The 26,443-nt window shown below is 38.1% G+C and overlaps 1 protein-coding gene across 1 annotated transcript; it reads left to right on the top strand.

Annotated features, from left to right (window-relative positions):
- PON2 (paraoxonase 2) lies at positions 1–26,099 on the top strand. The gene is made up of 9 exons (XM_058525872.1): positions 1–110; positions 8,320–8,390; positions 14,397–14,452; positions 18,849–19,014; positions 19,550–19,676; positions 21,199–21,399; positions 23,884–23,965; positions 24,710–24,838; positions 25,467–26,099. Exons 1-9 carry the CDS (start codon positions 37–39, stop codon positions 25,623–25,625), a joined length of 1,065 nt encoding a protein of 354 aa, XP_058381855.1. The 5' UTR covers positions 1–36; the 3' UTR covers positions 25,626–26,099.
- The last annotated feature ends 344 nt before the right edge of the window (positions 26,100–26,443 follow it).

Raw genomic sequence — 26,443 nt, 5'->3', positions numbered from 1 at the left:
GGCCAGGCCCGAGCGAGGCGGCGCCGGCTCCGCGCCATGGGGCGGCTGGTGGCTCTGAGCTTGCTGGGGATCGCGCTGGCCCTGCTGGGCGAGAGGCTCCTGGTGTTCAGGTAGGTGGGGCCCTCTCGGACCGAGCCGTCGGCGCGCAGCCCGGCCGGCCACCAGGCTCCGGGACGCCCGCCCGGGAGACTCCGTGGCGCGCGGGCTGCTGAAGAGGGCGCAGGCCGTGGAGGGATTTGAGCGCCGGGGACCCCGGCGGTGGTGAAGAACCACGCATTGCTCCCTGTTCCCCAGCTGGTGGAAGCCCTCCACACGCATCCCCAGCTTCTAGCAAAACCCAACACAGTTTGGGCCGAATTTCGAGACTTTCGAGAAAGTTTATGTCTTTGCTGCTGACAAAGTTCTTTTCTACCTAAGTTGACAAGCGAGTGCTTTGCAATTACTCAAGGGCAAACCTAGTGCTTTAACTTGAAAACAAAGCTACTATTCACGCATTGAAACTTTAATTATAAAGATTTATTTCAGGTCATTGGTGCTGTTTCTCTTTGTTGCCCAAACCAGCCTTCGTCTTTAATAAAGTTGTTCTCCGTCCCTCCCCTGCATTGTTGGAGAAACTCTTCAACTCTCTCATCTTGGCGCTGCAGATCAAAGTATGCTTGAGATATTCAGCTGCTGTACTTACATCACTTCCTTGTCTCTTCCCCCGGGAACCCTGAGGCCAGAATGCTAAACAGTACAAGCCTAGTCCATCGGGCGTTTTAGTTATAGTGAAAAAACGCGGTGGGTAGACGTCACAGTTTCTAAATTACCAACTCAAATTTTATAAACTTCATGCAAAAGAATTCCAGAAATATTGAGCACCTACTGTGTATGGTGTGCTCTCCTAGACTCCTGTACTAGAGTAAGGCACAGTCCTTAAGAAGTTTACCGTATTACAGGGGAGGAAATAAAACAAACTTATCAATTAAGAGGTCCAGGACAGGCACAAACCAACCCCTACAGGCTTAAGAAGGAAAGATTACCTCCCCTGAAGGTGGAGATCAGGAGGAAGAAACATTTGACCTTGGCCTTGAAGGATGGGTGAAACACACATGGGGATGAAGGAGGCCATCCAGATGGAGAGTGCAGCGTGAACAAAGGGAGTAAGGTGGGGACGTTTGGAGACTAGCAACAGACCAATTTGAGGGGAGCGTAAAGTTAAGAGATGAGAATAGTAGGGATGGGGGGAAGCATAGGTTTTGAGAGGGTTAAATATAGGTTGAAATATTGGGGCCTACTTTAATAGGCAAAGGGGGGCTGTTGATATTTGTTGTGTTTTGTTTTTTTTAAACCATATAAAGCATCGTCAGTAGAGATGAACCTGGAAGGATGGACTGGAGTAGAGCAGTAGTTCTCAATCTTGGCTGCACATTAGGATTTCCTGGAGGGCTGATGTCTGGGCTGCACCCCCTTAGATTCTGATCCGGTTGGTCTGGGTGGGGCCCAGGCATGAGTATTTTTTATTTTTAAAAATTCTCCTGATAATTCTAATATGCAGTTAGAGTTGAGAAGTACTAGAATAGGGAGTGAATAAACATGGGGAAACTAGTTAAAGTATTGCAGTAGTTTGGAGAGAATAACAGGGGCCCAAGCTCTGGAACCCCAGGGAGGAGGGAGAAGTCAGAGGTGATACCAGAGTTCTTAGCTCTGCTGTCCTGGAGCTGTAGCTTCATCAGCTGATAAGGGGATTCAGGAGGAAGAACAGTGTGTGTTTGGGGCCAGGGTTAGAGTTGGGGGAGGAATGCTTACTGGTAGGAAATGACATGTTGACCATAATTTCCACGTTGTGTAAATGCCCCTCCTGTTCTACAGAGTATTCTTGAGTTGGATGATTTTATATGATCTGTCCAGCTCTCAGTTTCAAAGGCAAGACCACTGAAATTCACAAACTCATTAAGTGGTCCCTGAAGTTCGAACCACCAGTTCCACAAGTTGACATCTTCTCAATCAACAGTCAATTTTTACTTCTTACTAATCTTCAAGTGTTAAATTTAAGCCCCTTTGAATGATAAATGTTATAGTTGCAAACCTAAGAAAAAAGTAAATAAAGCTTATTTACATGGAACACACCTGATAGGTAATTTACAATTTAATGCATCTTTTCTTTTTAAAGACTTGACTATAATAAACTTTATTGAGCAGTGACTTTATAGGGTGGTAACTTCATTGGATTGTTGAAGGTCCAAATTAGCTGATGTGAGAATTTTGGGATGAGTAATGAGTGGCTAGATTTAGCAAATAAAAATGCAGGAGGCCAAGTTAAATTTGAATTTCAGATAAACAGTGAATCACTGTTTTTAGTATAAGCATATCCCATGCAATATTTGGGACATAATTATACTAAAATATCTTTCATTGTTTATCTAAAATTCAAATTTAACTGGGCATCTTGTATTTTATCTGGCAGCCCTATGATTGTATAATATCAAGTGCCTTCTGTTTACAGAGTTTGGTGGAGTGCTCAAATGCATAGCATTTCTCCTTTCAGACCCTTAGGGTCTATTTCAAAAAGCAGCTTGTTTCCATTTCCCCACAAGGAAAGGCTCTTCAAAAAACAGGTTTTTTGTTTGTTTTTTGCTTTAATCTGGTGCCTACTATTTCATTATTTTATTTTTAGAGATGGTACTTTGGCACTCGAGTTCTCTCTCTCCCCCAGGGTGCCCACTTAAATTTCAACTTGAATTTCAGAATAACAATGAACAATTTTTTAGTATAAGTGTGTCCCAGATGGATAAATGGAATCAAAGTTGTCACTTTTCTTTTGAACTGTAACTGGCTAAGGTTCCCAGGGGAAGATGGCCTATTACACCCAACTTTTCCACTCCTCCCTAGTTGAGCAATAAAGGGGAAAAATAAAAATACATAAATATCCCCAGCTGGTTGCTCCCTGTTTGAATGCTTGTATGAATCCTGAGACTTGAGTGCATCAGAGACCTATGCATGGGCAGGAACCCCCCAAAACAAGCACCTGAACGTTCTGCTTGTTACCTGACACCTTTGATGACAGCTCCACCAAGAGGCCATCCAGTCTGCTTCTGAACACTTCTGAAGGGTCAGGCTTTTTTTAAACCACCATCCTCCTTATCAGTTATTGTGTGACTACTGTGTACTGGTCACTGTGTTCAAAGTGTGAAAAGTTCTTTATATTAAACCAAAATGTATGTTTACTGACGTTTGGAAAGAAAGCCCTTTTATATTTATGCTTTCGTTTAGTCTTCATATATATTGTCCTTTCTATAGTATACATGTAAAAACTGAGGCTGGGAGAGGTTAACTAGTTAGTTCAACTGGTAGTTAGTGCTGAAACTGTACTCTAAGCCAGGTCTTCTAATTCCAAATACAGTTTGCCGCAGCCTGCTAGCTTCTCTGCCATTGGAGCAAATTTTGCCTGAGCACAAATTCTTTGTTACTACGTGCAGGCATGCAAGCATTCCAGGGGCCCAAGGGGTGAATTCCAAGGGGTTTCACAGGTCTGTATATAAAAGATAAAGCCCCTGTTTGTCTATATTTAAGTCTGTACTTAAACGATAAAGCCCCACCAGTAGTTTGTAAATTGGAAGGCAGTAAGATATGGAACAAAGTACTGCCTGGTCATAACACTGTGTTCCCAGTTTGCTCAAGGCGTGTTGGCACCACAGCCTGGAGCATCTCGACTGCCGCCACACAATGATGCAGGATAGTAATGAATGGCCCCTGTCTCCTTCCACTCTGGATGGGTAATGCTGTTTCTGAGTGAAAGAAATAGAGATTGATTTCGTGGTAATGACTGTTGGTTAAGGATTCATGCTTGGTGGCCAGATAGCCTGAATTCATTTCCTAGCTCTGTTGTTTACCTGAGACCTTGCTTTTTATTTCACCTTTCTGTGCCTCAGTGACCTAATCTGTAGGATGGGAATAATACTACCTGCTCCAGAATGGGGCTGTGAAAAATAAATGAGTTCATGCTTGTAAAGTGCTGAACAATGCCAGACATATAGGAAGTGCTCAGTAAAAGTTACCTATGATGACAGTGCTGTTTCAGCAGGGGTTCTTAGGCTTTTTGTGCCATAGATCCCTTTGGCAGTCTGGTGAAATCCTGACTCCTCAGCATCATTTTTTTAAGTGCATAAAATAAAGTACATAGAATTACAAAACAAACTTGAATACTATTTAAATTAATACTAATTTAAATACTTAAAATACTATTGCCAAACTATTTTTAAAATTAATATATGATATAGTAACATGGGGTTTTCATTAAAGTCTTGAATAGATCTAGAGGTAGTTTAATAGCTAACAGTGGATATTTTGAAGTAGTGATGAATATAAATGGTATTTTGAGATACCTCCCATAACTGAAATGTGATGTAACAATGTCTGTAATTTCTATTAGTGACAGACTCATAGGTACTGCTAGTAGAAAGTCCTGTTGTTTGTTGCCTACACTCATCATCAAAGGAAATACTCAATTCCAGTTAGAGGTTTAAATAAAGATGTATATTTTTCCCTGTCCAAGTTCATGGACCCCTGAGTCTTACCCACAGACTCCTGGAAGGTCACTGGACCCCAGATTAAGAACCCTGATGTACATGTTTCTGGTGGGAGTCACTTGGGGAGGGATTTCTGGCTCAGTTGAAGGAAGGCAGTGTATATTCTTTCTTGTATTATATACTGGTAACTACAAGGAAAGTAACCAAATTTTAATGAAAAAGAAAAGGAAAGTGAGAAAAACAAAAGGAACCTAGAACAGAGAAGGCAAATAGCTTTCATTTTGAGTGTCCATTTTAATAGACTGGTAGTGGTTGCCTGGAGCATTAAGGCTGGCTCTGGGATAAAGGGAAAGAGTGCTGTGATTGATTAGCAATGTCAGCACGTCAGCAGAATGGCAACAGCCAGCTGTCTCTGACCTGGTATGCTAAGTGTTAGGGAGGAAATGGACATACTGTTAGGAAGGAAATAGGATGTAGCAAAAATATCACTTGTTTGTGTTTGTACCATTTGTCTTTTTTTTTGGCGTGAATGCATTTAGGTTTATTGATCTGCTAGACCAAAGAGGTTTGTATAGTTTTCTCTTGTATATTCCCCCAAACTTCTTAAATCTATTATCAGTTAGGAGTACTTTCAGCTGCAGGTAACATACATCAAATTAATGGTCGCTTATACAAATAAGGGCTTATTTTTCTCACATGATAAAAACTGTGTCGGTGAGTCATTCTAGAGCTTGCCCATTGAGTAAATGATCACATCAAGGAATTGAGTTCTTAGATTTTTGTTCTTCGATCATTCACTATTGGCTTTATGCCCTCACACTTGTCATGTTAAGGCTGTGGAATGGTTGCTGTAGTCCCAAACATCACATGTGTGGTCAAATCATGGAGAAGGGAGAAGGAGTGATGCCAATTACCTCTCTTCTTGTGTTTTCCAAAATATCGAAAATATCTTTCCCAAAAGCCTGGGTCACGTGATTACCCCTAATTATAGAGGAGGCTGGGAAAGCAAATATTTGGCTTGCCGGCCTCTGCAATGGAAAGGAACAAGGAAGAAAAGGGGTGAGAAAGACTTTAGGTTTCTCAGCTAATAGGATCTGTCACCCTGGAATACAGAAGTCCACTAATGAGTAGGAAACTGATCGTGCTGCCAGGCTAAAAGCTGAGCAGTTTTCTACGGAAAATATTTGAAAGTCTTGATGGGCCACAAAAGATGGAAGCAAAATCCTCTTTTTCTTTTGTCATAAAGGAAAGACAAAAAAAAATGATTTGATTAACTGGAAGTTATGCACAGCCCTTGTGTAACTCTTCAGTTTTAATAGCAGACAGAGTGCGTATCTAGAGATGATGTGATACAACTAAACTGGTTGATGAAGATTGCACTATTAGCAAAGTGTAATCATTAGTCATTTATGCAAATCTAAGTTGACTCTGAAAAATACCCCATATTAAACTGTTCACACACACATCTGAATTTTGTTTTATCCATATAGTTTATCTTTGAAAAAGGTAGATGGGTAATCATCATTATCCCTATTTTTGTATAGTCAGATGGGCATAATGGTAAGTTGTATAAAATTGACACTTAAACCAACGCATGATCCAGAAACTTGATGAAACTGCAGCTGCAACCTCCTGACTTGTATCTGTTTCTGGAATCATACAATGTCAGCAGACCCTTGGAGGTCATCTGGTCTCATCCTTATTTGATACATAAAGAAGACAGAGGCCTATAGAGATTAACTCACCTGCTGACAGTCATGCAGTCTCGCTGCTATGACAGAAACACAGATCTTTTCACTCCTTTCTGAGAAAAATACAAGAGCAAATTCGAGCACTGCCTCTGTGTGGGGTTTCCTAGCTGGGTGCCGAACCTCAGGAAAGTTGCTCCATCTCTGAGTCAGTTTTCTCATCTCTAAAATAGGGATAATGGTACCTACTTCTTAGGGTTGTTTTAAGAATTAAATGAATTTATTCAGGTAAATCACATAGAACAGTGGTAGACTTGATAAATTTTGGCTATTTTTATTATTAATTTCCTTTTACCATCCATGATTATCAACAGGAGCGTCATGCTCATCATCACTAGTATTATTGCTGTTAGTACATTAGGCTAAATATGCTTGTTTTCCCCTTTAAAATACTCCTGGGACTCATAGATGTGAGACTTATTATATTTTTTATTGCTTTACTTAAAAATTTTTATTTATTTTTAATTTCTTATTAGATTTATATATTTATTTTTATTTTATTGCTTTATTGCTATATTGTTTCAACAACTTTAACACTATTTGAGTTATATGATTTCAAATACACACTGATTAACACTTTAATTAGAAACGTTACAGGGCCGGCCCTGTGGCTTAGCGGTTAAGTGCGTGCGCTCCGCTGCTGGCGGCCCGGGTTCGGATCCCGGGCGTGCACCGATGCACCACTTCTCCGGCCATGCTGAGGCCGCGTCCCACGTACAGCAACTAGAAAGATGTGCAGCTATGACATACAACTATCTCCTGGGGCTTTGGGGGAAAAATAAATAAATAAAAATTAAAAAAAAAAACAACAAAGGAAACGTTACATATGATATAAATTGCCAGAATATGTAGTTGCCACCACATTGGTAATTCTGGCTTATCTAGGCCTGGGCCTTCTTCCCTTTTGCTGAGAAACCAGTAGCCTTCCCCATATTCAGTGTCTAGAAGTCAGAAGCTGTCAAGCATATGAATAGTAGAGAAACACGTGACAGATTGTCATTTTGTCTCTTAAATGTGTAGTATTTGTGAGCCACTTTGAAAAATGTAAACTACTCTGCAAGCACTACTGTTACTCATGACTGTAGAGAACAGAAAGAGGAGGTGAGACAATGAGAGAAGAGAAGGGAAAGCCTATAGGATGTGGTCAAAACAACAAATCTCAGATGTGTTTGCCCAAACTGCTTTGTGGCTCTCTACTCTAGGGTGGGGAGGAAGTTCATTTTCTTATTTCTTCACTTTAGTTTTCGTGAAACAACAACATTAAGTTGTTTTGCTAAAGTAGTTGGAGCTCTCCAATCTTCTCGCCCCAATAAATATTGTCAGGGGGATGGGACCTTCTCCACTCATTTCTCAATAACCGTTTGTGGGGTGTGCCAGGCTCTGAACAATGTCATTTTCTCTTGGCCTCCTTTCACTCACCGTGTAATTTCGCAGAGGGTCTGAGCATCTTTAGGCTGCTCTGGGTCCTCAGAAGGAAGACAGGGCTTCTGGTTCTGCATCTGGAGCTCTTCCCATAGCACCAGAGCTGTGAGAAATGTGACCTGGTGCCATGTTCATATTTGCACAGGAACTTGCATTAGAAGTTTTATTTGTTGAGGGCCACCCCATGGCTTAGCAGTTAAGTGCGTGTGCTCCGCTGCTGGCGGCCCGGGTTAGGATCCCGGGCGCGCACCGACGCACCGCTTCTCCAGCCATGCTGTGGCTGTGTCCCACATACAGCAACTAGAAGGATGTGCAGCTGTGACATACAACTATCTACTGGGGCTTTGGGGAAAAATAAATAAATAAATAAATAAACAGTAAAAAAAAGAAAACGAAGTTTTATTTGTTGAGTTATTGGCTTCCTTTTATGACCTACGTTCATATATAGAACTTTGTGTTATGCATTTTTATTTTATCTTCATTTCTGGTGCTATTTTAAGTTCCTACTCTTGTTTTTCTATCTTCTCTTTTATCTGCTTTAGATTTATGCTGTGTTTTATGTATTGCTGTAAGCCTCTTTAAACCCTTTCTGCAACAAAGCAGGGAATACATAAAGAGACAGATTTTTTTTTTTTAAACAGAAATCGACTTAAAACCTCCAGAGAAGTAGAATCTTTAGACCTTCCAAACTGCCACCTGATTAAAGGAATCGGTAAGTATGAGAAAATGCCTGGTATATACCTGACATTGTTTGGCTACCAACACTAAAAACTCATTAACAGTATTTTGGCGTGCAATTACTGTTTATCAGAGGAAGAATCACATTAGATTAATAGAAACCTCTTCAGTCAATCTCTTTTGATCTCATGCATCCTGTAGTTTTTCTTCTCTTACTCTCGCTGTAATTTATTAATTATTTGTATAATTCTAGTTTGTTTGATTTCTTGCTTGTTTAGTGATTTTTCTGAACTGTTTTGTAAAGTCTGTATTGTTTGTCATGTGTGGCGACTGAAATCTTGGTTCCATTAGCCTAGGAGTCAGCTATTGAAGGTAAGTCATAAAAGAGTGAAGAGTTATAAAATGGAAAATAAAAATCTCTCAACAAAATCTCCATCCCTCACAGAAATACCCCCAGAGATAAAGTTTCTTTTTTGTCCTTCCTATTCCAGTGCAAATGCAAACAAATATGTACATATACATACATATTATTTTTTTCACAAACGGCATTTTAGTATAAAACTATATTCTGCAACCTGCTTTATTCCAAACACAGTGTGAATAGCTTTCCACATCAGCACATGTAGATCTACCTCATCCTTTTTAATATTTGCGGGCACCATGATTTATTTAACCAATTCCCTCTTAATGCACATTTGGGCAATTGTAGTTTTTTGCAACCACAAACAAATCAGTGAACATCATGTACATGTAGCTCTTGTAGTTGTTTATCTGTAGGATCAATCCTCAACAGTGGGATCATTGTTCCATGAGCATATATGTTTAAAGGGCTGATAGTCACTCCTAAATTGTCCTCCAGTTGGCAACACTAATACTCTCAATACCTCATATTTATAACTACATTCACTCAAGATCAGGTTCACAATGCTCTTTTAGCAAAAACAAAGTAGTGACCCTTCTCTGGATGACACAGGAAGACTTCGCTTTCATGAAACCTGTCGGTTTTCAGAGCAACATTTTTCACTTCACAGTTTCTTAAAAATTTTTATTTGTTGTTTTATTTACTTTTAATTTTTTATGATATTTATATATTTATTTTGTTCATTTGTTTTTATTTGATTGCTTTATTGCTATATTGTTTCAAGACAACATACACTATTTGAGTTACATGATTTCAAATACGTGCTAATACACACTTTAATTAGAAACGTTATATATAGTACGATGCCTCTCCTTTACACATCCGCTTCCTCTGTGCTCTGCCTTCTTTTTTCCATTACTCCTCTTGTGCTTTTTCCCAGTCCTGTCTCCCTTCACCTCCACTCCTTGACTTCTTTCTCCTGGGGCTTCTTCTCTTTGTTTCAGTTGCCCAAAGCCTTAGCAGGAAGATACAGACTCAGTATCAAATACCAGATTGAACAGATCTGTTCTGAATAATGCAGACAGTTCTAGAACTAAGGTTGTCTAGAGTCCCAGGAAACTCAGCAACTGCATCCTGCCTTCTGGCTGCAATCACAAAGAGCCCCCCTCAGAACTGGTCGCTAAGCAAAAGCCAGATGGCATGTGTGAGGGATGTTGTACAAGGTTGGGAGGTTGAGTCAGTGATCTCTAAGGTTACTTTTGCTGCTGAGTTAATAATTGTCAAATTATTAAACAGCCCTTGGCCCTGTGAAGCCCACCTTCTGTGAATTCAAGTCTCAGAGTAGACAATAGGGCAGAGCCAGACATGTTACAGGACAAACTGCCAAGTGAATTGCTGCTACAACTGACTGGGATGGAGGGCTCCTCGGAGAAAAACAAGCCCAACAACATTTGTATTCTGAACAGGCATCTGTCTGTGTTTGTGACCTTTATGTTGTGATGTGTGTGAGCTGCTGTCTGGAATTGGAAAGAATGAAGAAATATGTCACCTATGGCCCCTCTTGTGAAGTGTTTAATGCCTCTGAGGCACTTCAAAAGGCAACAGAGCGAAGACGATGAGTGATTAGAAGCACATTTGGGGTACATTTTTAGATCTAATTAGAATTGTGCTTTTTTCCCTTTCTTTTGCCTTTGCTCTGTGCTTAGCACGTACTATATGAACATTTGTTGAATGCTATGTTAGTGATGCATAATGGTTAAAAATAGCTTGTGGTTATGTGTTTTTAACAACAGTTGCTTATTCAGTGGTCTTTGATTTCAAGGAGTAACAGTGTGCTGGGCGTACATTCCCATATAGGCAAAAGCGACTTCTTATGGTAGGCAGCAAAGGGAGAGAGGTTCCATTTTTTAGTTTCCACTTTGGAAACAGTAGTAGCCATGCACTTGAGGCCAGCTAATCCCTCCATGAGGTAAGACCGTTTCTCTCTTCTCCTCCACCCACATCAACACACACATACACACACACACATACAGTACAATGCTGCATTCACCATGACTGGAAATGCACTCTTTGCAATTCTTGGGTGCTTTATATACATTAATCATATCATCTCATGTCTTTCTGTTTTAATAATAATCATCTACCACATATCATACAGGATGTGTGCCTTCTGTGGAGCAGAAAGTAAGTTCACTATTTATTCCATTTTTTTGTATTCCTTCCCAGTGTGTCTGACAGACAGAAACTAAGCTTTTCCACACCAAGATTTGGCATAATATCAACATCTAAAATAATAAAAACTCTAATGACAAGAGCTAGTTAACTCTATTTGAGGTTTAAAAGTTTAAAACATTTTCTAAATGTCTTTGAAAATGCTGGCATTCAGAGTCCTGAACTAAGACAAAATTTTGAATGGATTACCTCTCTTGAGTTAATTAACAGTTTTATACACTTAGCAATCAAGACTTTTACAATAACTGCTGCTTGGGAGATTAAAGCAAGAAAAAAGCATTCAAGTTTGCAGCCCTGTCATCAAGTACTTTCCAATCTACCTATAGAAAGGAAAACAAAAAAACCCACTACTGGGAGATACAGATATATTTTTTTCTTTTTATAACAGATAAGGACCCAAGGCTCAGAGAAGTTAAAGTAACTTTTGCAAATTCTCCTTCCAATATAGCCTCTTCTCCCAGAGTGATTAAAACAAATACCTGACTGGTGAACCAAAAATGTGGAAAATAATAGGCTACATTACATATTGGACACTCTGTTGGGTGTGGCAAGGGCTGATTTGCTGTCATAAAGTTACAGTAAGTAACTTAAAGAAGAGAGAAATTTATTTTCTCTTACATGACAGTCCCATGGTAAGCAAATGGCTTAGGATGATTAGATTACTGTGCTTCTTGTGGTCATTCTGGGACAGAGGCTGATGAAGCAACACAACTGTCTTCAACATATCACTTCCATCTTGGCCCAAGACTAAAACTCCAGTCGTGGCCATTCCCCAGCAGGAAGGGGTAGAAAGACAATCTACATGGATATTGTTTTTACTTTATTTTACCCAGTAGTTGCATACATCTTGTACTCTCCAATCCCATTAACCTGGACTTAGACAAATGGCCACATCTATCAGTAAGAAAGGGTAGAAAGTGTCTGTAGCTATGTTGCCATGTGCCTGTAGCTCAACAGGAAGAAGGGGAGTGTGAATACTCAGGAGTAGTTGGCCATCTCTGACACAGATAGATAATCGCTAAAGGAATAAGGAGGGATCAAAATCAGATGTGCTAAGCTAGAAGACTTTTTAGAGAAAGAGGGTTTTGAAAGAGGTTTTAAAGAAAAGTATAGGAAATGAATTGGTGAAGATATTGGTGAGAGGCACAGAAGCAAACATTTTGGGAAAAAAAGCCAACATATGGACTTGACGACAGTTGAACTTATAAAGTGAAGTGTCTTTAGAGGGGAACCAGGGCATGGCTCTGACAGAGAAAATTCATTAAATGCCAGGTTGTATTTTTTCTATGTGCTTTTAAGTCAGAACAAAAGGACTTGAGTCCAGCTTCCCAATTTGTAACCTTTAACAATTTGTTTAACCTTTCAAAGACTCTATATTCTCAACTCTAAAATAAGAGATAATAATATTGCTTCTTAGGGTTATGAAAATTATATGAAATAATGTATGTAAAGTACTTACAAGGAGCCTGGTACTTGGTAAACAATATATGTTAGTAACTATTACTATTACTACTACTACTACTACTATTATTGTTATTATTATTGAATTAGAGGAGAAAAAAATTCCTCTAGCATTGACTACTCTTGCAGTAATCACACCCAAGAGGTGATATGGGAGGATAAAAGCCTAGTGTAGTAATGGCTATAGAAATGAAGATGGGGGAGGAGATCTGGAAAATATTCTAAAGAAGGTCTTATCTACAGATAAGACTTTTTTTTTTTTCTTGGAATTAGGCAATGGGATTAAACAGAAAGAAGTTACAATGTGGTTGAAATGAAAACATCTTTTAAGAACATCGTTTTTTTCTTAATTATTAAAACAATACTATTATTTGTAGATAATTTTAAGCAAAGAAAAGTATAAAGAAAATGAAAATTACTCATAATCCTACCACCCCAAGAAACACTGTTATTTTTTTTCTATGTGTCTTTTCTTCTTCTGTGTGTGTCTGTACACATTGAAATTAAATTGTCTTTAAATAATTTTTCAGGAACAACAAATTTTAATTAATTGAGCTACTACTAAATGGATCCGGAAAGCAAAACTTGGACTAAAACTCTATGTGTGTGCACACATATGTTTGTGTGTTTATGTTTGTGTATGTATATGTGATGTAGAGTTCCACTGGTCCCTGCTTATTACCAGTTGAGAACCACCATGGGACTAGAGTCTAGTGGTTTTTAACCTTTTGGAGTTATCACAGACCCTTTTTCAAATCTGCTGAAAGCCAAGGACCCTTTTCACAGCAAATTTCTCATCTGTACATGCGAAAGACATTTTGCATTGCATAGAATTTCAGAAAGTTCGTAGACTCTTTGAAATCCATTTACGGCTCTGTAGGGATCCACAGACCCTGGGTGAAGAACTCCTCCACTGTACCATGCTTAAGCTTATATATACCTTCTTGCTGAGGAATAGGCAGATGAGTCATCTTTACAAAGTGAAGTTCTTGGCATTTTTATTTTCTTTTGCTTTTCTCTAATATGATAGAGCCAGAGAGGCAACTGACCAGATGCAAACTCATGAATCAAAACCAAAATGGCTGGATAGATGCTGTTTGTTTTTGACAACCTAGAAATAATCTTGGAGAAATCCTTTGGAGAGATGTTAAAGGGGAAGATTGGATTTTGTGGACTTAAAAAATGTGTCATGATTTGGCTTAATCTAAGCCATTTTTATTCCTCTTTTCTTGTGTTTGGGTCTATTATCCGCCTGCAGAATTTACACAGTGAGACCGCTGGGAAGGTCTTTTGTCTAATTATTTGCTGTGCTGTGTGGAGTGTACTGCAGACAATCGATAAACAATCAATAGTAATTGTAGCCTGCCTCAGAGACAAGCGTTAGAAGCTTCAGCTGGCTTAGGTGCATGGTATTTTTCATTAATTTTCTTTTACTAGTTTTTTCTGTAATGTAAAGTCTAAATTTAAAGATTAAACGGGAAGCGTTCTTTGCTTATGAGAACAAGCAGGCATTGTTTTTTCAAGAGGGACTATGTAATCCCAGGTGTTTTATCTCGGTTAATGAGAGAAGTGTCTGCCTTTGCTTCAGATTGAATGAGCAGAGAAAGGGACAAGGATATTTGCATGGTTAGATGACTATGAACCCTTCATCCTGAAAGTAATATTCCCCTGATGTCAATTACTTTTGTGCTGACATCTGGATGCTGATCATAAGAGTATACAGATGTCAACTTTTTCTGTATTATAGCTGGAAATGTGGTGATTACTTGACTTTGATTTGAGTAAACAAAATATCTAACATTTAAAGTCAGAAGTTCACTGCAGGAAAAGATTTAGACTGACGTTTATTAAAGACAGTGGCTCCTTGAAAGAAAATCGGAACCATTCCCGAAGATATACTGATAAAGTAAACACAGTCCTAGTTATGCTCTACCTAACAAATAACAGAATTTGAACATGACATTTATCTATTTCTTGAACTTTCAGAAGCTGGCGCTGAAGATATTGACATACTTCCCAATGGTCTGGCTTTCTTTAGTGTGGTGAGTACCTTCTTCCTTCCCCAGTCTCAGTGGAGGAGGCACAAGGGAGTTTGATGAGGCCTGCAGAGCAGTAACTTATTTTTAAAATTCCCCACTTTCAAAAATATGTTCTGAAAAAAAGACAGGTCAAACAGGATCTTGATAAATTTCCTCAAGCTTATGTAAATATAGAGATAAAAAGTCTTTGCCAATTGATTTATAGCTCTTTATGTCCCACTATATGCACTAAAATATTCCAATGTTTTCAAAGTTTGTTATTAAAAAAGATATTTTGGGTATTATTGTGGATGTTCAATACTACATGATACTATTTTAAATATAGCAACTACCTTCCTTTCCATTAGATAGTCAATATTAAGCTAATATTCTTGCTGTTTTTCTTTATTTTTGAAACAATATACGAGCTTTCCCACACCAAGGCCAATGCCTTTTCTTTCTTTCTTTTTCCCCCTGAATAGCCTATCATAAGTGGAAAGTCAGTGACTGAATTTATTTATACCCTTTACTTTTGCCTTAATTCTTATGAGCTGAAAAATAATCACCTTTCCGGGCATACGTTAGAAGGACTTTAAAATTGATTGGCCTGTGTCATGCTGGCCTGCACCAATTTCCATTCTAATTGGAAAATTGTATAAGTGGGCCGATGAGGATGTTCTCACCACCTTCCTTCCCTGGCTCGTGCCTCTTGGCATCTTGGTGAGTTCAGTGTTTCTTGAGGCAGAAGTATCCAACTTTGAAGGCAGCCTGTAATTATATGGTTCCCTCTCAGCATCCATTATTTTCAGGTTCTGAGACTCAGGAGGGATGTGAAAAACTTGGAGATGCTTTAGAAGAGAGTCACAACACTAATAAAACAGTTGTCAGACTTATGAGAAAGGTGAGAGAACTCAGCGTAGATGAGAATGAGGGTTAGAACACTCTCCAGGTTCCTGACGGTTTTCGTGTGAAAGACTGTGAGCAGCTGGTTTTTACCACTGAGGGAAAAAAGAAATACTGTGGGCTTTGGCAGAAATGCCAATATTTATATTAAATTTTAGAAGTACAGTTTTAAAAGAAAAGTTTTACTTAATTACCGACACAGAATGAGTAAAATGATATTTCTAGGACTCTGGGTTTGTTTAGAAGCACATGCTTGCGTGTATGTCTGTAGGCTTAGGAGAAAACACTGAGACTACCGGTCAAAATTATTCATAACTTGAGCTGCAAAAATCCTGAGTAAGGTAGAAGGCAGTTGCTTTATTTTATGAAGGATGTGTTCTCAGAGATTTGTGTAATCCAGAACTCACCTATTTCCCCATAGGAATAAATCTCAATTAGGAGGAGTGAGGTCTCCAAGCACATGAATCTATAGCCATTTTAGCTGAGGGGCTTATTACAGTCACAGTGATCTTGTAGCCATGTACACAGAATTTCTTCTGCTTTTTTTTCTATTATCCTTCCTTGATTATATGATTTTCTTTTCTTTTCTTTTTTTTCAAATTTAGAAACAATCCTACTTTACTGCTGTTTTTTAATTTACTCAGCATTGTCTCTAGTATTTCCCAGGATGTGCTCCTTTCTAAATGAATAACTCATACATCATGGCAATCGTCTGTTCTTTTTCCAAGCATTTTAGCCCGTGGAACCCCATCTATTCCACAGTTACGGGATTGAGGGTCACCTCAAAACTAACATCACGGGGCCGGCCCCGTGGCTTAGCAGTTAAGTGTGTGCGCTCCGCTACTGGCAGCCCGGGTTCGGATCCTGGGCACGCACTGACGCACCGCTTCTCCGGCCATGCTGAGGCCGTGTCCCACATACAGCAACTAGAAGGATGTGCAGCTATGACATACAACTATCTACTGGGGCTTTGGGGAAAAAAAGGAGGAGGATTGGCAATAGATGTTAGCTCAGAGCCGGTCTTTCTCAGCAAAAAGAGGAGGATTAGCATGGATGTTAGCTCAGGGCTGTTCTTCCTCACAAAAAAAAAAAAAAATTAACATCACGCTTACTGAGGAACTGGGTGACATAGAATATAAAAAAGATGTAAATGACAATGTGAATGTACTTAACACTACTGAACCGTACACTTAAAAATGGTGAAGCTAGTAAATTTTTTGTTATGTATATTTTACCACAAGTAAAAATAAAATAAAATTTTTAAAAAGTGGAAAAACAGATTTAAATGATAGGGAGTATTAAAATAACCATGAATAGTTATCACCATCCCTGGTAGAGCTCCCTGTGCATTGAAACCATGCTATTGTTATGGGACACTGATAAAGAATAGAGATTATTAACCAGTGAAGTGGCATTGCCATGTAGCAATAGCATAATTCCAGTTTATTCTATTTACTGGGCCTGCCATGCTTGAAGTTATGTAATTTTGATAGATTTTTTTTAAATTGGAGAGAATTTCTATTATATCCAATTTTGTGCATAAAGTGAGACTTTATTTTTTTTGCACTCTGTTAAATTTGCATAAAATATGACTTAAAAGATTTAAAAGAGAAAAGATCTACATTATTTCAGTGAATACCGAAAAAGCATTAAGTAAAATTCCATACTCATTCCTGATTAAAAGCTCCAAGAAAACTAGAAATAGAGGGAAACTTCCCAGAAATCTACAGCAGACATCATTGTTAGTGGTCAAACATTAGCTGCCTTCCCATTAATGTTCAGAAAAGGAAGAAAATGCCCCCAAATACTATAAATATCAGTAATCTACTAGAGTTCTTAATAACCCAATAAAACAAGAAATATGAGGTAGAAAAAAAGACAAAACTGCCATTATTTTCAGACAGTGTGATTACCTGTTTTTTAAACAACTCAAGAGATTCAACTAACAATTAGACCTAAGAGGAGAATTCAGTGAAATGATTGGATTCAAAGTGAACATATACAACTCAATGGCTTTCCCATGTGCTAGGAAAAACCAAATAAAAAAGTAATGATAATAATAATAAGGTTCCATTCAGAACAGCAACTTAATTTCCAAAGTTTATACAGAAAAATAAATAAGCAGAATTATTTAAGACTACTTTGTAAAGGTAAAACAATGAAGTGTGGGATTTGGGAACTTACCATATATATGTCTCATATCTTATAAATAGAACTATAGTAATTAAAAAGTGGCATATTGGCACAAGAATAGGCACAAGTCCCCAGACAGACCAATATGTAAACAGGGATCTAGTATATGATAAAGATGACATTTGGAATCAGTGGGAAAAGGACAGACTATGTGCCAGGCACTGATGCAGGCCCTGGGATCTAGCAGTGAACAAATGAGACAAAGTCCCAACTCATGTTCCAGTGAGGAGAGAATGAATATGTGTCAGATAGTGGCAGCACTTTAACAAAAAATAAAATAAGGTGGAGCAGTGGAGAGTGACAGCTGTGGTAAGGTGGAGTCGGGCTGCCATTTATATCTGTATAAATATGTATATATGTCAAATGACAGTAAGTGACATATAGCACAGACGTGAAGAAATTAGGGAAGGAGCCCTAGATCTCTGGGAGGAAAGCATTCCTAGGCAGAGGGAACAGTGTGTATAATGGCCCTGAGGTAAGAATGTGCTTGGTTTGTTTGAAGAACATCAAGGAAGCCAGTATGGCCAAAGTAACATGAGTAATAGTAGTAGGAGATGAGGGCAGAGAAATGGAGGGTTTGGGGTGAGGGTAGATGAAGGAGGGTGAGCAGGGCAGGTCATATAGGGCCTTTAGGCTATCATAAGAATTTTCACTTTTAATCTGAGTGAGATGGGAATTTTGATTAAAGGTGTGACATCATCTGACACAATTTGGTTGCTGGCGTGAGACTAGACTTCTGTAGGGAGTTAAGGACAGAGGCAGAAAGGCCAGTTAGGAGGCTGTTGCCATAACGGGTGGTGATCTGGACCAGAGCAATCCTGGAGGAAGTGATGAGAAATATTCACATCCTTATGAGGGGGTATATTTCCAAGATAAAGTCAACAAGATTTGCTGATGGATTGGATATGGGGTGTGAGACAAGGAGGGGAGTCTTGACTGAGTCTATTCTCCAAGACTTCTGGCTTTGTGGAAGCAAAGTACAGGCTGAGCGCTTGAGGGTCAACAGTCAGTATATAAACTGTCACTCATCCCCACTCTCAACTCTTCCTGAGATCTCCCAGTCCACCAAATGTCTGGTTACCCTCCAAAAAGACTACACCCCTAGTTTTTTTTTTGCCTCAGCTCAGAAAAATCAGTTCTTGTTCATCTTTCAGCTTTCCATCTCCCAATTATTATTTTTCCTATTGTCCCCTCTCTGCTTTCTTTGTGCTTTATGCCACCACCTTTAACCAAAGCCTCTATGTATCATTTATTTATAGTTCCCACTTTAGTCCATAAAAATGCTTACGCGTTTATATTTAACTTTTTCCTCTGTTTTGTAAAGGGTCTCAAATTTCCAGCACTCCACAGCTTTGCACCAGATAAGCCTGGAGGAATACTAATGATGGATCTAAAAGAAGAAAACCCGAGGGCACTGGAATTAAGAATCAGCCGTGGATTTAATTTGGCTTCATTTAATCCACATGGTATCAGCACTTTCGTAGACAGCGGTAAGAGCCCACGAGCTACCAACATTAAGAAACTTATAATGGTTTCCAAATGACTGTGGAAAATAGATTTGGATCATATCTGTAGTAAGAGAAGAATAGTTAACTCGTAAATTATTTCTGTATTCTTCATACAAATAAGTTGATCGTTTGCCTCTTCAGCTAGCAGTAAGTTATGCTGCATTTTGAAATTTCCAACAGCTGACACCTGAAAGAATGTTTAGCTTTCATAACCTTTTCATATACCTATGATCCTCGCATTAAAAAAGAGCTATATTTCTGAATTAAGCTCTAAACAGATTATTCATGAATTCTGTATATGGAGTGGGAAACACTCTTTCTTAAAGGTCAGGGGACCAATGATCAGAAATAACACCAGACAGACAGTGATGGGAAAGGTGGGAAGAAATGATCTGTTAGGTCCTCTAACAGCTTATACTTTCAACATTTCCTTGCCTGTGGTATTTAAATGTCAGTGTCTGCCCAGAGGTCCTATGGTTATGTCTTGTAAATTAACTCTGCTCTTTCGATTCTTTAGATGACACAGTTTATCTCTTTGTTGTAAACCACCCGGAATTCAAGAATACAGTGGAAATTTTTAAGTTTGAAGAAGAAGACAATTCTCTTTTGCATCTAAAAACAATCAAACATGAGCTTCTTCCAAGGTACTTAGTCCTTTTGTTCACTCTCCAGTTTATCTCTAGCATTTTCAAATATTCTGCATGGTGGTCCTCTTAGCTTTTATAAAAGCTAAAATACATAGATAAATACATGTGTGTATATACACGTATAAATACATGTATTTATGTGTGTATCTATTTATTATATGTGTATGTGTGCGCATACAGTTTCTTTGTAGAGCAGAGAAAGTCAAGGTCACTCATTATAATAATCAGTATTCTATGTGGACTCCCTTGAGAAATAACGAAATGCTGGACTACAGGGGAGATGCTCTTCAGGGCCATCTTGGGAGTAAAAGACAAACCTCAACATTTTTTCTGTCACCTTCCATCTCAGATGACTCATCACCTAAATAATAATAATACCTTTTCTGTCAAGGCAGAGTAGCCTGCTTTATGTGGAGTCTATGTGCTTTTCATGGGACTAATACAAAGTGCTTTCACAGGGTTAGTGGTAGCTGTGGCTAACGGCCCTACAGAATTGGAGCAATTCGAATTGGAAATGGGTTGCTACTACTTCAAGAACATACAGCTGATTGATAATGTGGCTAAACGAGAATCCTGTGTGCCTCCCTGGCTCAGCTTGCATTAGCCTACTACTTCTTTTAAGTTTGAACTTGGTGAATATTTTTAATTTTTACTTCCCTATCTAGGGCTTAAGCGTGTGACTCCAATCATTCTTCCAAAAATGCACTTCAAAATAAATAGGAGCATAAATACCATCCAGGCAGCCTCTATATCATGGAGCTCTTTCAGAAAGAGGGGACCCACCTTCCCTTTAGGTCTGTTTTTCACTTAGCAAAGGAGAAAGCAGCTCTTTCAGAAGTTTTTGCCTGGGGTAATTGGAATTTAAATTTAATAACACCCTTGCCTAACTGGTTTTAAAAATGTAATTGTTTTTGGCATATAAATCTCTCCCCTGAAGCTCTGTACTATAGCAATTTCATCATCGGTCTCTCTGCAGGTGTTTATTGAGTGCCTATTCATTCTTGGCTGGTCTGCTTTGTGAGTCAGGTAGAAATTGAACAGTCAACCTTAGTTTGACTAATAACTAAGGAAGGAATTCAGGAAAATCCAGCAACTGAGTAAATGGATGCTAGGTAAATGTTATTGACAACCCAACCAGCTCACCAGCCAACAAGGCTCTCTCCAGCTCTATACTATGGACAGCTGGGTCCTTACATATTCTTGTGAGACTCTACATTGCTTGCTGTCAAAAAACATACCCTGTTGGCACCAAGTTCTTTTTTATTCTACGATGATACTGCCATAATTGCTAAATGACCTGTCGTCAAATTACCTGGTACCGTACAAAATTGTTCTCCAGCAAATGATATTATAGTAGATTGCATCAGACTGCAGCCACTGATTTTAGCTGAGCTTTTCCTGGGAAACCTCTTACCAAACATTTAAAGCACATATTGTGTAAACCTTCTGGATACTTTATCTTTAATATGGAGACCAACTGGCTTTCTATTTTCTCTCACATGTTATTTTTCTCTTTCAGTGTGAATGATATCGTAGCCGTTGGACCAGCACATTTCTATGCCACCAATGACCACTATTTCTCTGATACTTTCTTAAAGTATTTGGAAACATACTTGAACTTACACTGGACAAATGTTGTTTACTACAGTCCAAATGAAGTTAAAGTGGTAGCTGAAGGATTTGATACAGCAAATGGGATCAATATTTCACCTGATCAAAAGTACGACCACTTATAGAAGTATCCTCATTTCTCCTCAGGCATGGCTCTGGGCCAGATTCTTCACTTTGCTTTTTTTTTCCATGTGGAAATAGCTGACGATATTTTTGGTCTATGATGTATATTATATATATATATAATATATACTTATATGTACTATATATTTACATATAATATATATATTATATATTTAAATACAATATCTAAATTTTGGTATATATCATTGTAGAACTTAATTTTATAAATGTAAATATTTATAAAATGTGATTATATTTATATGTACAATATCAGGTAAGTGTTTTCCTTTTAAATAAATATATCATTGTTTTATTGGCTGCATATTATTCCATTATAAGGATGATCCTAAACTAATTTAACCAATTCTCTTGCTGGATATGTAGGTGGTTTATTTCTTTTTCTGTATAAAAACCATTTTGTATTTCTCATTTACCACTGAAACTCATCCAAATGTTTTTTAAGGAAAAACTCCCAAAGGGTGCGTTACAGCCAAATGGTTAAATCTTTAGATTTAGGAGTTGTATAGACCTGGGTTCAGATGCCAGCTGGGCACAGGCTACATATGGTACCGTGAGGCCCTCTTCTTTGTGCATTTGTTCAAGTGTTTCAGGAGAACAACCCTTCAGAATAGAACTACTTACTCAAAGAGTGATGTCTTTAAATGTTAACTTTAATAGATATTGCCAAATTGCCCTCCAAAATTATCTCACTGTTTTTATATGTCCAGCCACAGCCCACAGAAAGGATATGAAATTCTTTATTAACTTTCCCTTTTACTGCCTTAGCACACTGAACAATTTAAACTACTACAAATATAACATGAAATGAATTGGGCAGTCCTTGACAACTAAATGTCTTTATTTTCATGACACAATTTCTTCTTGTTGATTACAGAAAATGAATGTAGAATCATTGAATTTAAATTGTCTATAACTGACCCAATCCAACCTCTCCAAGCCAAATCTGTTTTTCTCCCCAACTCTTATCTTTCTGAGAGTTAAACTCGCCAGTCACCCAAGCTAAAAAAAATAATAATAATAAAAGAGGATTCAGTTTTAACTCTTTCTCTTTCACCATTCGTGGCCCACCAGTGAGCAGGGCGTGTGGGTTCTACCTGTACTTCCATCCTGCACTCTCACCCCCTTTCCTTTCCCATTGACTCCTGGCTGGTTTAGGTTCTCATCCTCTCTGGCTGGAGTATTAGACTTTCTTCCAGCGTGTTTTCAGTCCACTTTCACTTTTTGCACGGTTGCCAATTTTGTCTTTCTATACTCCACTTGCTCCAAAAGAGGGAGCTCTGTCTGCTTTGTCTTTGAGGCCTCCTGCTGAGCACTGCCAGGTGCAGAGCTCAGTAATTGTTGAATGGAACTGACCATTTGTTATTATATCACTTTGTTATTCTAAAAATTCAGTGGAACCCAATTGTTTATCAAGTCAAGGCAGACTAAAGGGTTGGACTTTCTTTAATAGGCCAGCTCCAACCTCCCGTTTCTACTGTTTCCATACTTTCTGGGCTTTAGACAAAGAACTCATTATTTTGCAAACATGCCTCTCTCATTCTTGCCCCCGTGCCTCTGCTCACATGTTTTCTTGCCCCTAGAAGGTGCTTTGTCCTCATCTCCTCAAATCCAGTCTCTACTTCCATCTCCACTGCACATGCCCCTTCCTTTGTGCTCCCTTCTGTGTTCTCAGGAATTAGATATTTCTTCAGTCCCCAGACCTGAAATATTTCTTATGGTATCAGTCATACTGTATTATTTGTTTAAAGTGTACAGACCAGTCTGATTATCCCAACACACTATAAACTTTTCAGGAAAAAGGCTATGTCTTCTTTATGTTTATATCTGTCACAATACTGATTTCATGACTTTACACGTGATAATTGCTCAATAGAACAGTTGCCATGGAACAGCCATGGAATGCACTGTATAGTAGTGCATTAATTCACCTACCTTAGATGTAGACAGATTATTCTGACTAGATATTTACCTCACTCTTAAAATTCTCAAATGTTAGTAACTATTTTATTAAATATTAGTATTAATAAATACTCAAATAAAATGTGTTCTGCTCTGTACCATGTATTTCTATATGTAAATGGTACCTAGAATATATCAAATTATATTGTGGAATATAAATGCTATTTTTCTGAAGCCAAGCATTTTCTTTATTGTCCTTTCAGTGGCAAATATCACAGACTTTATATTCAAAATGATTTCCTATATTATTTTTCCTTACAAACCTTTTGAAAAATAATTTAGTTTTTTATTAAATTCCGTGATTGTTGTAGCAACACTGAATTGATTTTGAAAGCATACTTTTTAAATAAAAATTGACCTTTATCAAGCGTTCTTGAGGGCCCATCATTGATTAACTTCTTGGCAGGTTATTAAGACTTATTCTTCCATATTGTGTTAATGAAGCTTTATACTGCCATGGAGCTCTAACCAGTGTGTCCTTTCTGCAAAGGTACATCTATGTTGCTGATATATTGGCTCATGAAATTCATGTTTTGGAAAAACACCCTGATATGAATTTAACTCGTTTGAAGGTAAAGTATTTCTTTTTATATATAAAGTAGACATCAATCTATTATACTTTGAAATTACATAGCTATACTATATTATAACAATACGTCACTTAGAACAGAAAATTGATGTCAGTGTTGCTATTCTGGGTTTTTAAATATTACCTCCCTCTAACTGGCCAAGTCTCCTGTTCCCAGCAATCACAAGGACTGACTGTGATTACATGCAGCAGCGGGTTGGAAGTGATATTTGCATCAGATTTAGAGCCCATTCTGTGAAGTATTGATGGCATCTGACAAATTCCAATAAGAATTTTCCCAATTGAAAAGACTAATAGATGAATTTCTGAAATGAAGATTTATGCACATTGTCAGTTCTTTCAATAATAAATGAAGTAGAAATTGGATTCCACACCATTATTATTTTCTTCCCGCTTGACAACACATATTTTAGATTGATTAAGAATTTCCTATTTTGCTTTGAATGAGTTTCTTGAGCTAACTGATCATTGTGCATCTTTTAAGGGAAAAGGAGTTCATTTTTTAGAGAGACGGATTATCATCCTAACTTTCTTAATTTCAGGGAAGATGAAAAGTGACTCTAAACCAGTTTATTAAATTTATTTTAAGCAATATTGGTGTTAAAGGGGTGGAAGCAGGGAGATGTGTGTAATTTTCCCACATGCTTAGAGACACGAAAGGTGATCCCTAAACTATTTAATCAAGTTTCTCATGTCATTTAGATACTGACATTTTTTCATTTGGAAGGTACTCACGTTGGATACACTGGTGGATAATTTATCTATCGATCCTTCCTCTGGGGACATCTTGGTAGGCTGTCATCCTAATGGCCAGAAGCTCTTTGTTTATGACCCAAACAATCCTCCTTCATCAGAGGTATTTATATTTTTAGTTTTTCAACCTTAATTATTCAAGCCCTTTTGAACTAGTAATACAATAAACTGTCACAGGGATGGTTTGTTTAGTCCTTTTAAACTGATAATACAATAAACTTTAGTAGTGGGTTTGTAATTGCTTTAAGCCAATAATTGGCAGAATTCCACATTGTTCAAATACTTTTAGAAAGATAATCTTTTGATGGATTAAATTATGGTGGAAACTAGTCAAAAGGTATTTTTATAAGACATGTGCCCTCCTTGTGTGGTATACTGGCAATTTTTTAAATACCTGGCTTATTGTCAACTCACCACATGACATGACTTTTGTTCGTGCTAAAGTAGTGTGAAAGTAGGCACATTGGTATGGAAGTATTTCTGTTAATGCTCAATTACTATAATAACACTAAATCCTGTGTTAGCATGCAATCACTAGATAGTTTAAGAAAGTACTCTTTTTGAAGGTGTAAGAAAGTACTTTAATTTAAATATTAAAAAGATTCGTAACTGCTGCTTTCAACAGCATGTCTTCTTAATCATTGTGTCCTTGTGGAAGACAGGGATTATTGGTGATTGAGTGACATGGGTGTATGGTAGTTCTATATTAATCCTTTGTATCTCCTGAATAGGTTCTCCGCATCCAGAATATTCTATCCGAGAAGCCTACAGTGACTACAGTTTATGCCAACAACGGATCTGTTCTCCAGGGAAGTTCTGTGGCCTCAGTGTATGATAGGAAGCTGCTCATAGGCACTTTATACCACAGAGCCCTGTACTGTGAACTCTAAATTGTACTTTTGGTATGCAAGTGTGCTAACTTCTCTTAACAATTAATTTTCTATGGATTGACAATTCTGAGGGAATTTGACCAGCAAAGTTGACCCAGAAATGTGTGATATGTATAGTTAATTTTATTTCAGTAAGGAAAGGCCCCTTCAGTTCTTATAGCACTTTTAACATCAAAGGAAAATGAACAGTTTTTAAAAATGCTGAGTAAAGGAGAGAGAAGAAAGCTACTTTTGATAAAGTGAATATACTTTGCACAAAGTAAGCCTCCCCTCTGCCTTCCAACTGCCAGAACATGAATTCCACTGAAACAGGGTAGACTGCATTTCCTTAAAATGTGAGTGACCTCAACTCCAGCAGTGTGACCACTGGGACTGTTCAGAACTACTGATAGAGAACATGTTTTGATGTTTTGTACTTACATCTTTGTTTACTATTGAAGAATTGGAGTTGTATTAAAGACTAACGAAAATCCAGGTTTTGTCTGTATTTAATTCTCAAGGTGTGACCTCAAGGGGAATGGGAAAGTGACTGCTTCCTTCTGGAATTTCCTTGGGATAGGCAGGCATGACCATGTTCATTTCTCTCACTGAAAACTGAATGTAAATGAGCTCTTTATTTGAATAAAATAGAACGAAGAATCAATAAATACAGCAACTCAAATTCTCAGTTAATATGGAGTTCCATCAGCTCTCTTCCTTAAGGGGAGCCCACCTTGCATACAAAGAGGAGATAAAAGGTTGGAGCTGGAAGGTCACGTCACCTCCTCATTGAACACAGCTGTGAACTTCACCAGGAGAGATAAGTCACCAGGGCCACA

This window comes from Diceros bicornis, chromosome 3 (assembly GCF_020826845.1).
Source record: "Diceros bicornis minor isolate mBicDic1 chromosome 3, mDicBic1.mat.cur, whole genome shotgun sequence".
In the NCBI taxonomy this organism is placed as follows: Eukaryota; Metazoa; Chordata; class Mammalia; order Perissodactyla; family Rhinocerotidae; genus Diceros; species Diceros bicornis.
The sequence above is the reverse complement of the archived record's forward strand: the minus strand, read 5'-3'. Positions and strand labels throughout refer to the sequence as shown.